Raw genomic sequence first — 13,300 nt, 5'->3', positions numbered from 1 at the left:
TGGAGCTTAGAAAATAAAAAGGCGAATCCAATTATGAAAGGTAGTATCCGTTAAACAACCAATTTGTGGGAAACCGACAGAAACTTTTGTCGTTTCCTACATTTGCTACATTTTGTGTAAATGTGACAAACGTACTGTTTCCTTGTAGCATTGAATCGAGGACTCAAAGAGACTGGTTTTACACTTCTTGCAATTATTGCCCTTTCCATAGTTGGACAGTAAAATAGATTGAGACATCTAATGACTTTATTCTTCAATGAAACACTCACTCTACGCAATCCAATTTTGTCCAGTCATCGACAACATCGTTCACCTACGTGTTTTATTCTTGACCGTAATGTCACATTCGCTCCGTACGACATCTTACGGATATATAGATTATACTTGATCCATTATACGGGTCATGGAAATTCAAAGGGATACCTACATAGGTGACAGGTTAAGCTATCTGAAAGATACGACTGTATCTTATCGCTCTTATCGAGCTGCTACAACTATCGTGCGTCCCGGGAGTTCCCATGATCATAAACTCAATCGCTGATAACGTAGCTGATGATCGTGTGCTAAATTGACCCTCCTGGAGAGTCTCGGTGGCAGGGCGAACGTGTTAGAGCCCAGCCAAGGGACAGCAGACCCGGTGAACGGATGCGGCGATCATCAGCGGAGAAAAAGCACGCCGGCCAGGCAAAGTGACTGGGGGTGTACCCCCTTTTTTCATTTAAATTACTCGAAGGCGGTAGTGGTGCGACGCGACCGGCATACCTAATGGCCGCATATTGTGCGCTGCCACTGCCACTCAAGGCAAACCGAGAATACACTACTACGTCAACGGCTGGCAGACCTGTTCGCGACAGGAAAATAATACCGAGTTCCTCATAATTCGTGGCTGCTTTTTGTCTACGGATATATAGGTACAGGTGTACGCATGCTCTGGCTGTGTACGAGGTACACGTTACATTATCACGAAAAGATCACGTAATCGTTTATCCAAATGGTAGCGTATATCCTAGTCTACGTGAGTATTCTGTCTCATGGGAACTGAGGGTTGGCCTTCTCTTCGATGATCCATGCAAGAGGGACACGTCGTCGAGTGCAGTTGGTCGAGGACACTGCAAGAGCTGAACTTGACTGAGAGTTGAATAGAATAGGTGAAGAGTTTAAGTTGATTGAATGGCTGATTTGGATAGACAATGGATCATTCTAGTGGCTTTTACTAGTTGTCAAAGTAAGCTTTCAAGGTGAAGTTTTATTCGAGTTATTTGAAGGATATATTCGTGTTGCTAGGTTTGTATTAAGTTGAAGTTTCGTTCTGATGTGATAGTAGAAAGATAAAACTTGTTCGAATGAATGAAGATTGGCGTGCGTTTAATAGAAAACGTTGAAATGATATATAACTATTACGTTAGTTTAAGTTATTGAATGGATTTTGAAATTTATGAGTAGTAGAATACCTTGGAGGAATCTTTGCGAGGGAATATCTGTTGTAATTATATAATGCGTTAATAGCTCTCGAAACTAATTAGACAAAGCGGAATAAGTCATAACGGAAATATGATTCGTGTTGGTTCTAGAGATACGGCGTTTTAATATTCTGGTCTATAGATGACGAACAGTTATAAACTATATATTCATCAATAAGTATATATACAATCATTGTGTATCAATACAAGCAACACAGTTTTTATACTTTGATATTTATTTTCTGTTAACCCTCAACAGCGTAGCAAATTACAAATGACTACCGTCGCGTTAAACAAATGTCAAAATCGCAATAAAATCTTGTGATTTTTCACAGCCAATTATCAGAAACTGTTTAGTTGCGTATGGAGTGGATCGAATGAAATAGTTCAGCGCGCGCTGATTACAATGGTCAAATTAAAATTCAACGCAACGCGAAGCTTGCTCGAGCCCATATTCTTGCTGTTGTACCGCGTTTCAACGTGGAAGGTTATTAAGCAGGTGGATAGCGAGCAAAGGTACGTATACAATAAACCGAGCAACTGAGCGTGACACGAAACGGCGCGAGGAAGCGCAAACATCCATTTACGTTCGTAACGGATGCGTAAATACGTATGCAGAGATAGAGGAATAAGTGGACGTTGAACGTTTCTGGCTACGTTCGTTGGCATATAAAAAGAAAGACAATACCTAACCAGTTGGCTCATGCTGGATAAACTAATTAACGATTGAACGATGTCGGAAGTAATTAGTCGCGTATCCTATTCGCGATATAATTAAATGCTGGCTAGCGAGGCCTTCACCTCTTTTGTCGCGAATTAATTTGTATATCTGCGCGATTCGTGACAAATAAACTGTCCAAGTGGAATTAATCCCAAATGAACGAAAGTATAAATATCAATATTCGGTAGTAAAAAAAAAAAGAAAAAATATGAAGTTAAATTTAACCCAAATCAAAGTGGTTTAAAAATCCAGAAAAGTTGGCAAAAATTGTGAAATTATTAAATAGAAATCGTCATGCCGTATAGAATGTACTGAGAAATCCTAAAGCTTATGGAAAAACTAAAAATGTGGGAGGCCTCGTGTTACATCTGAACGTGACAGACGGGCAATTTTGAGCGTTGCTTCGAATTTTGAGGGGACTGCAAGGTCAAACACTGAAAATTTCTTTGAACAAAGAAAAATCATTGTGTCATTAAGTTTTGCGCATTTCGAAGTGTCGACGTTTTACATTGTAATAAGATTCGTACAATTTAATCCTTATCGAAAGACAGATTAAAAGGCAATGACCAAACATTTTTAGATCTAAAATAATTTTTCAACTGGCTTTACATGAGTATTACTCCGTTTTATATACGGAGCGATCATTACTAATTATGAAAGATGTCTGAAAAATTTAGAGACACACAGATATGTAAATATAGACACATGACTTTTCAATTAACGCAGATTCGCAAATTTTGATTAAACTATGATTTTACATAATAGAATATAATTTGACTTAAAATGCGAAAAATCGAAAAAAGAAAAAAATAAATCGTAAAAAGTAAATCGAAAAAATTTTCGATATATTAAATTTAACTTCCCTATCATTAATTTTGTTTCACGGTACAAGTCATTTTTGCGGTAAAATATTTGTCATGTTATTTTTAAATGTATCGTTGACACAAAGAATAGCCTTTATGGAAGCAAGAATAAAAATGTGATTGGTTCAGTACACACCTTTATCTAATTTAGTCTTCGTTTGTGTTGATTCTGGGACTTGTGCTAACTGGACGTTTCTTACGTACTTTTGCAAGTGCTGTATGATTTTGTATTTCGCAGATCTATTTTTACACCTCCGCGTTGAAGATTCTTTATTTGGAGGTTTGTAAAGATTATGAAAATAAAACTTTCGTTTAAAATATTGTAATATTGGTACTGAACAAAATTAAATATAGTATAAATAAAATATAGTACAAGAGTTTTCGAAATGGATATTCTTTGACAAACAACGCAGGCTTCAATTATCTCACGGTATAATAAAATTAAAGCAGAATATAATATTTTTGAAATTGCTAAAGTGTATCAATATACTGCTATATTATAACCATGAAATATATATAAATTTACGAATGTTTATGATGATATAAGAAGAAATTATAAATTCAGTTTAAATATAAGCTGTGCTTTATTAATACGTAGTGTATAAAATATATTACGTACATAGCGTATGAAGTTCTTCAGTCACTTCTCGTGAATCATCAAAAAAATTATACCTATGACAAGTATGCTAACAATCAGGTATAATACATATGCATTCCCAAAGTTCCAGTTAACTACAATACGACACGGTCTATAAATTACTTCGAATACACTTTACTTGGTGAATATATGCTTCACAGAGATTTTTATCTGTATGTGTTATGCAAATTGGAGTTCATCAAAGCCATATTGAAAGCATTGGAATGTTTGGATAAAATCAAAACGATTAAAATTCCTATGGAAATAATAGTTCCTTACTTATGGTTTACGGATTTGCGTCTTATGCGTTCAGAAAAAATTAATCAAAAAGACAATTACATGATTTTATCACAAAAATTAATTAATTATAATTTATAAAATAAAAATACGACAGTTAAAAAGTAATATCTTTTGCTAGAATGTAACGACTCCCATTTTACATATAAATAATATCGTATAAAATCTCTAATCAACTAAAATTACCATCTACTCGTTCTTCAAATCTAAATTGACCTTAAAAATGGTGCAAAATAATATTTTTTGATAAAAACGTTCATCGTAAACTGTCAGTTTGCATACAAGGTATACGTTTAACAATTTTTAAGCATTAATCATAATTTCATTATTATCATATAGTATTATATCTGTTATCATCCCTTGTCATTCTTGAAATTATGTTTACTATGATAAGTATGCACTACAGAAACGTGCAATTAATTCATAAATTTTAATGCTAGAGAAAGAAATAGAAACAGGTCAACGAAAGCATACAATAACGATGCTTGTTTCTCTTCAACCTGCAACCTATATAGCCCGGCAATTCTCATTTTTTCCCCTAGTTTTTCATCAGGACAGACAACAATGCGAGGCATATTTGCGGAATAATGAAGCAACCCGGCACACGGCGCGACAAAATCTTGACTGACAGGAAACTTGGATCAAAACACAACTGGAGTAAACTCCGGTTCGACGGAAATTCATCCGAACAATTATCTTCGGAATGAAATGGCACCAATTAAACGAGTTTCCCTCGTTCTTCCGAGCTTGCAAAAACGACGTCGGTACTAATTAGCAAAGTCCACGCTCCAAGTGAATTTCATACCAGGATCTACGAGTCTTGGATACTCCGCCAACTATTCTGGGCTGTCTTCTACCTCATAAACGATCCAAAGTACTTTCAACAATACCACTCGGCAATTTCTTCCTGCGACAGAATACTCGCTTTTCTCTCTTGGACATTGGACATGCGTCCAGATATTTGATCAAAGTTAATTTTATCGCGTGCCCCTATTTTACATCCCACATAATTTTCGCAAGATGATCATTTTTCAGAAATATTTATAACGTAAGGAAAATTTTACTTTTTACTTTATACTATTATAAACTATAAAGTTCAATTATCAATTCAATTTTAACTACTATCTTATCGATTATCTTACCTCACACTATTTTTTACTTATCGTTCTTGGTTCTTTCTCAATATTGCAATTAACATTTTTCAATTTTTCAGAATTATCGATTGCCTGTTAGCATATAATAAATAATTCCCATTCAGTATAATTAGATATATGGTAAAATTTAATGATGATTATAAAATAAACTATCGATTAACAGTCAGTTTTAATCAATTAATTGCATTATTAAATTAATAACGATAGTTACTGTTATAACACCTATGTAATTATACTTAGCCTTATACATGTGGGAAAGAAGAACGTAGTAATGAATAAACTGTCGAGACGAACACGAGAACTTAATCAACGCTTTGAATACGTATTAGGATGTAATCGGCTTAAAAAGAAACGAGGACTGACGGTTCACGTGCGAAAACGGAGACTGTTTATGTTAATCATTCGTTTTAATCAAGCTTTCAGACTATTTTAATTTTAACTACAAAGTAGTTATTTTTGTTCTTTGTTTATCTGTTTCGAATTCCTATTTATTCACCACCTATGTGAATAAACTCAAAATTTATATTAAAAGTGTTGAGCTTTAGGTTTCTTGCGATCTTCTGTAAGGCGCATTACCTCTGCTTGTTTCGTAAATTGTGACATTGATTATAATGTCATATTAAATTAAATTAATTATTAAATTGACCCGATGATTGCTGTAGGTATGCATAATAAGTGATCAGTTAAATATCTTGATTTTTGAGTTTGATTTGTTTATTATTTCTAAATTGACAAGGCGAAAATATTATTCGTATTTTAAAGAAAAAAGTAAATTATTATACTAGATTATGTGTACTATATGTTAAAAATCAGTGACGATATTGTGAGAGAACAATGCTATATTTGAGAAATTACTTAAAGGATTTTAAAGATTGTACATTTTTTGAAACACTTTAATTTGGCTGAAATGCAAACGTGATCGTGAAAGTGAAAACAGCACTTTTCAATCATGTCACTTTCAATGACAATTTTGGAAGATATTCTTTTGGAAGAACGTTTTCGAGGCTACGAGGTTTTTTGAATCAGTTGGAAAAATCATAATATGTATCTGAAACCATCGAATCTCTCAGAACATTGAAAAGATAGGAACAGTCATAAACTTTAAAATGAATACTACATACTTCGAATTCTTTAAGCTTTGAATTTGAAAAGTTTACTCGGAGCCTAATCATTAAAGGTTATAAATTTTTATTTTAGAGTTTGAACTTTCATTAGTATCTACCATAAACAAATTCTCATTATATTATTCGTTTAAATGGTTTAGCAAAATATTTTTCAAGCTAATGTTATAAGCAATGCGTTTAAATAAACAATTATCTGTTTATTAATTATTAGTATAATTTCCCTCATCTCCTACAATTGTTTACCAACTTTCTATTTTATTTCATATCCATTTTTCATAAAGTATTTATTGTGCTAAAATCCATTATTTTAAGTTCATCTCTCACAAAAACTACATTACCTATATTGTAACATGTATTTCTTAATATTCAAAAAATGATTCCACGCTAAAAAAAAGCAATAAAATTATGTGACTAATATCGTGGAAAGCTTCGTTGAAGCAATTTGAATTGCAATGTATTTAAGAGAATGACGCAACACTAGGCAAGATTTAAAACGTACAAGTTTAAACTTATACGCTATATTAAGGCGCGAATTATACTACAAAAGAAATAAAATAAACATATATGCCAATTGGCAATATTCCTGGCTCACTTTCTACCAATGAGGAGAAGGAGAAAACGATTATTTGAGCGTACGACCATACTGCATACAACTTTTCGCATAAAACTGTGTAAAACAACAGCAGGCCGACGCAGCTCTTGATTTGCGAAGTTTTACAGCAAGATGGCACTATTCCGGCAGGAAAATGCCCACTATGAGAAAAGTTAAGTCCATTTACAAATATGTACGCGCCTACGTATTCCGGAAACGAAAGATTTATAGACTTAAAGCGAAAAAATTCACCAGATTTTCTTTACTAATGAGTCTATCTTTCGTTAATGTATACATATAGTCTATTGATATATTCAGTGTATATTACTATTATTTATATATATACATGTACTGCCGATCGTAAGTACTAGCATATCTATTAATATCTAGCATGAATTGAATTTCTCTAATTTTTGTATACTTTATTATAGATCTGTTATTCCATTTGCATTATATGCATCTGATAATAAAATACCAAGTAAAGCGAAATTTTTTAGTTTTCCAATAAATATAATGAGTAAGTATGAGAAATTTTCCGAGAACGAAAGATTTATAGATATAAACTAAAATGAAAAATATTCGCGAGATTTTACGAATGAATCTATCTTCACTTAATGTTGCACTCAATTTATATTACTATTATCCATGTATGGTACTCTCTAACCCCCCGGAAAGATCAATTATTATATAATTCTACATCGTACTAAATATTAGTCAAACGTTCCGAGAAGTTTCGAAAGTCTTGTATCAGATAAATATCGAATATCGTGTGTGTCACTGATAGTAAGAAGAACAATGTTTTGATTCGATTAGCTTGTTTGATATTCTTTGACGAAACCGATCTATGTCGATCGAGCATTTGTTTTGGATGTCTCGAGTCCGCGCGATTGTTATGATGAGTCACACACGATAATCGAATCGGTTTATTCCCTGAACTATTTTTAGTAAATATTCAAAATCGTCTATTCGTCACGAATATATGTAGGTATGTATGTAGATACATATGTATTTACATTATAGAATATAAAGTTGGCATTTATTATTTTAATAACGTTTAATTTATAGCTTCTAATATTTTAACATTAAAACTATTGATAACTAAGAGTATAGAGCTTATACTAAACAAATATAAATGGAAGTATTATAAAAAATATACATATAATACAAAAAGAAAAACAAACTTTCCCAATCCACAAATTCGATAGTTCTAGTATTAACGCTTGAAAAAAGGAAATATAATTTAAAAGTTGAACGTTTCATACATGTACAACAAACAAGCTGCGATTAACGAATGAGCACTAACTTTTCGAACACTCTATACCTTTAACTATACGTTTCGCCCCCGCACGTAATACTCGGTGCACGCATGCTCCTTTCGCTCGTAACAGCATTTATTCAGCTGTTACGCGACAAGATCACGAATATGACCTTAGCAATTGCCAAGGAATTCTATCGAGCGCGACTCTTTATTCACTTGTCCGTTCCCCTCGGAAAATTATTCAGTTGTTCGAGAACAACGAATTGAAAAACTCTATTCGTTGTAGGGTCGACAGAAACTAATTTCGAAGGTAATCCCGAAAGACAAACAACGATAACGACGGAGCGTCGAACGTGACCGGATCCATCTGTCGGCATAATTAGTCTCGGGCAAATTGTCCCTTCGTACGTCATTCGTATCGAATTTTTATGCCTCAGACGAAAAAGTCGGGGCTTTTTCGTTTGTTTGCCGTAACCACAAAACTATGTACTCACCGGGGAAGCTGTGCGTATATGCGACGAAACACGCCGCGACGAGTAGAACTGCAGCAAAGGTTTTCATTTTTGTTTTGTCTTTTTGTTTTCCTGTCGCGCTGATTTAGAAAAGCCGCTAGCGGTAAGTTTCTGCTACGATGATTCGATTAGTACTGACGGGTTCGGCTTCTTGCGAACGAGATTGTCACACAACTCGCGAGGGGATCAAGGTCACTCACAGAACCAGCTCACTGAAACTCGCTGACGCTTTGCACTACGACTTTTGTCTCGCGCCACTCTATATGTGATCGTTCGCCTGCTGCTCGACCAATCATCGCGTATCTCGTCGTAATCACGTGAACAATTGGTCACGTGACTGTACGGCGCGCTGCTTGACTCATAGCACAACGTATTTTCCCGGTATTACTAATTTACATTCTACTATAATACATTCTGCTATGTCGCTACCGTATTCAACAACTGTGTAAACAGAATGATCGCGACTATTCTTTATAATTAATTTCATAGAGAATTACAAACTGACGTCGTTGATGTGATAATGATAGAGAACACTATGGATGATACTGTGGATATGATGAACAAGTTCTTTTTCCGTTCTGCGAATTTTGAACGTATGATTTTGCGTTAACTACTAGCTATGATTATTTGCAATAAACACGTTGGAGAATTAATGATACTATAAGACGTAAAAGTTAGCCACAGCTATGTTATTTGTTCTATAAAATGGACTTAACGCATTATATTTCCAATATTTATTGTGCATGTGCATTTAAACTGGAATGCCGAGGAGAATTTTATACCAATGAAATTCAACAACTACTGTTTTAAATACAGGATTACTGATTCCGCTTGTCCATGTTTGTATCGTCAGGTAAGAGATTATGCTACACGTATATGTACGAAATCTGTTAATAATTCTTTAAATCTCTATTTTCCGATTTTATTGCAATGGAGGAGCTATTTGTAAAAATAAAATGTAATTCATCCAAGATATTATCGTGGTAGAATAAAATATTGTAAATATTATAAGAACATAATAATATTCAATAATTTTATTCTATTATATAAAATAATTTATTGAAATAATTGATCTTACAATACCATATTGTATCCTTGCCAAAGGAAACATTTATAATTGAAGTCATTACATAAATGTGTGACTTCTTTTATATCATTTCTTTTATCTTCTTTCCTGATATTCATAGAATATAATTGCAACGTTATAAGGAGCTAAACGTTATAAACGGAGGGTATATTTCCTACAGATCCTTGATGTTGTGAATTCATCGATGGGTAGCATCGGTTTATTCATGAGTTTAATTTTTCTAACCAATCAGTCTATAATCACAGTGCGCCGTTAATTATAGTGGAATGAAATTATGTACATACATAAATCAGTTTCACCGTTTCACTTAGTTCTAATCAGGATTGGCCCTTTTAATAGGGGGGCCAGATGCAAGAAATATTTTGGAGTCCCAAATAATTCCTTATCGGTAAAAAAGCATATTTTCTCGAAAAAATGAAGAAGACTAGACATAATAAAGAAAATAATACCAAAAAATAAGAAAATAAACATTAACATATTTAAATATGTAACCTTTTATTGTTATATCATCAATAATATTGAAAAATTTCAATTTTTTATAATATTTTTATCGATAGTTAATATAACATGTGCATTTAATCGTTCTGCACACATTCTGGTCGAGTTTACAAAATGAAATTAATTTTAACCAATTAAAAACTTTTCGTTCTAAGTTTTTTTCTTTTTAATTATTTTTTCCTCTTTCCGGGGCTCCTGTATAACCTTGTTACATCTTCTGTGTGGACGGCCCTGCTTACAATCGTTCGAAAATATGTATTCTTCGTTTTCTTGAAATATCGAGGCAATGTTACATATCATGGAAATAAATTCAGATATTGGAAACAGTGTCATCAATCACGTTATTTATTATCGAATGATTTGGTATTTCCGATATTACAAATAACCTTGGTAATGTTTCGAAGATAATTAATCTCACTCGGTACTCCGGTACTTGTAGGTATGTATAGCTACATTAACTACATACATGCTAATGATGTCTGTACGTGCGTTGGTCTACCTTGAATTGTTATGTGCATCAGTCCATTCTGGTTCAAAGGTGAATTAGATTTCTCCGTGTTCCCCTACGACACAAGATGATGTACAAGATGTTTTAGAAGTCAATGTTGGAGGGAATAGTAATGAAGGTTAGTAGTGAAACAAACATTCTTTTCCATTATAACCCATTGTCGCTTTATTTTTAAAAAATAAATTTATTAAGATAGGTGTCTATCATTTTGTAAGATTTTCATAAATTTGAATACGCTATTCCTTTTTTGAGTTTGCATTTTTACAATAATTGATAGCATCAGAGATATATTATTTAATATAATAATATAAGGATAAAGTAACATAACCTAAATATGACCGGTGGTCGCACCACATATTCAGCGTTCGTAGCCACATTAGTATGCAAAATATATCGCTATATAAAGTACAATAAGACATTAGGAACGTGATTTAATAATTAATGTATCGTGATATTCAAAGTGGAAGTTTTCATTTAGTAAACGTTCGCAAAATTTCAATAACATTGCGAATGAATACAATTTCATTAAAAAATTCTTGTTCATTTAAACGTCAGTCATTCATGCCAGATTGATTTGCACGTTCTACGATTTACAGTTTACCTCAATTCATCTTTACAAACATTACGTTAAAAAAACGCACGTCAAGGATACCTTTGCAGATATGCAAATATAACTGATCATTTCATATCACCACAAGGAAAGGTTAACTGTACGTGCGATAGCAATGTAATAACTGGTTGTAATCGTAGAATAAGAAGAGTGTACACTTTTAAACTTGTTTTCACCGAACATCTGCAAGTGTGACACTTCATGAATTTCAAAAGTCATTATTAACGAGTCCAGACATTCGACAACGTGGCAATTTTTTTGCAACCAGATACGAATAAGACCGTGTAATCGTCGACGAATGGAGAATTTGTCGACGAAACCACGTAGTTCCTCTTAGCTAATGATGCAATTCCAACAGGTCATTGAATACGCGAATGTTTCAAACGATCGTGCAAGTAAATGGCCTACAGTGTGAATCGTGAGTACTTATGTGAGCTGTTACGACGCACGTTAAACGATCATACGGTCATGGAATATAAATGGGAAGTTTCATTAACGACGTTGCACGTATGTTCCGTCGAATTTTCGAGATGCTACACTTGCTTGGAAACTAGCGCCGATTTCGCGAAAATGCGCCCCGTGGATCGACCGTGATGTCGTATTTCATTGTTGTTTTTCGTTTCGTGTCCATTTCCTCCGATCTTTCCGGTCTAGTGTACGATTACGATTTATAACGTAGAAAATCTGGAATGGTGTTCGAGCAACCATGAGCGATCGGTTTGATCGTGCATCGAGTTAACAAAGCGAAATCGTTCGAGAAATATGTATTACATTTTCGTTGCGATTTTGCATAATGCGATTGAATAAAATTTACGCACGCGACGTGTTCGACTGTTACGTAATATTTTCGCCAGAATTCGACATAATGTTCGAAACGTGGCGATCGTCGATAATTTATGTGTTATATTAATAGTAACAAAGGCACATCGGACAATGATTTGAAAAATAAAATAAGATCGATTTGCGATAGGCCAGGCGACAAAGCAATGTTACCAATTTTCCGATATCCTGTAATAATGCTCGAACGATTTACTTCCTCCATTTCGCGGCGTTTCTCCGTGATGGCTCGTTGAAATCGTGAAATTCAAACGTAGAATGAATCGAACGATCATCAGTTGGCGTAGATTTATTTCGAAGAGAAGACCAGGTGTCGGCGTTAATTTGGTGTCTCGTAAAGTCGTAAACAACGTGGCTTGCGTTCTAAATGTACGAGGATTTCCGGTGTTTTATCGGAGACCATAAAGCCGTGTGTTACGATTGTGCCCGTCGATATCCTGATCTTCGTTGCGAATGACTTTCTAGTATGATCTCTTTTGCAACGACGACAGTTCCTCTTTATTTTTTTCTCTATTCTTTTTTGTTCTTTTTTCATCTTCTCGTTTTATCAGTTGCACGACTCGCAGAAACGAAGTGATAGACCGTTGTTTGCGAGATACGATTTTTGTGCTTCGTTCGATTACTTTAAAGAATAACAAAACGGAATCGATTACGTTACTGTAATTACATGTTTCATGTATAATGTATGATATTATGTAGTAGGTTCAAATCAAATTATTTTGTAGAAAATCATCTTTGTGCTCATTGCCATAATATTAATCTATTAATGATGTTATTAATATAAATTTTCTCTTAATACCATTTATTTTTTAAAGCATTCTATTTTAACTGCCATTTCAAACGATAAGTCTTATCTTTGTTTACTTCACCTGTGTCACTGTCATTTCTGTCTTCTGCTTTTAGTTTCTTTCTTTTTCTAGTTATACTTTTGTACTCGTTATTATTCCTACATCATTTCCAGAAAGTGAAAGTAAAAAAATACTAGTCTTATAAATATTAGTTCCAAGTAATGATAGTCTTTTGTTAATGATTTCTATTTCGATAATCACAATTTCCAATAGTGAACAATGATATATGTAATCCGTAATTTTAATTTCTTGCTTGTAAACGAAATTAGAGATTAGATATCATGATCTACGAGC

At 33.7% G+C, this 13,300-nt stretch overlaps 1 protein-coding gene and 1 long non-coding RNA gene across 2 annotated transcripts in view; one reads left to right on the top strand and one right to left on the bottom strand.

Moving 5' to 3' along the window:
* The window catches only part of LOC132907479 (icarapin-like), a 54,748-nt gene extending 45,887 nt beyond the window's left edge, over positions 1-8,861 (bottom strand). Inside the window, exon 1 of the mRNA XM_060960621.1 lies at positions 8,601-8,861. Within this exon, the coding sequence (XP_060816604.1) occupies positions 8,601-8,667 (67 nt within the window). The 5' untranslated portion in view covers positions 8,668-8,861. The remainder of the gene's footprint in view (positions 1-8,600) is intronic.
* Positions 917-4,957, top strand: LOC132907503 (uncharacterized). The gene is made up of 3 exons (XR_009658186.1): positions 917-1,009; positions 1,077-1,225; positions 4,521-4,957. It is a non-coding gene; the product is annotated as an uncharacterized LOC132907503 (long non-coding RNA).
* Positions 8,862-13,300: the final 4,439 nt, after the last annotated feature.

Source organism: Bombus pascuorum, chromosome 1 (assembly GCF_905332965.1).
Source record: "Bombus pascuorum chromosome 1, iyBomPasc1.1, whole genome shotgun sequence".
NCBI lineage: Eukaryota > Metazoa > Arthropoda > Insecta > Hymenoptera > Apidae > Bombus > Bombus pascuorum.
Note: the sequence above shows the minus strand (reverse complement) of the source record. Positions and strands in the feature narration are given on the sequence as shown.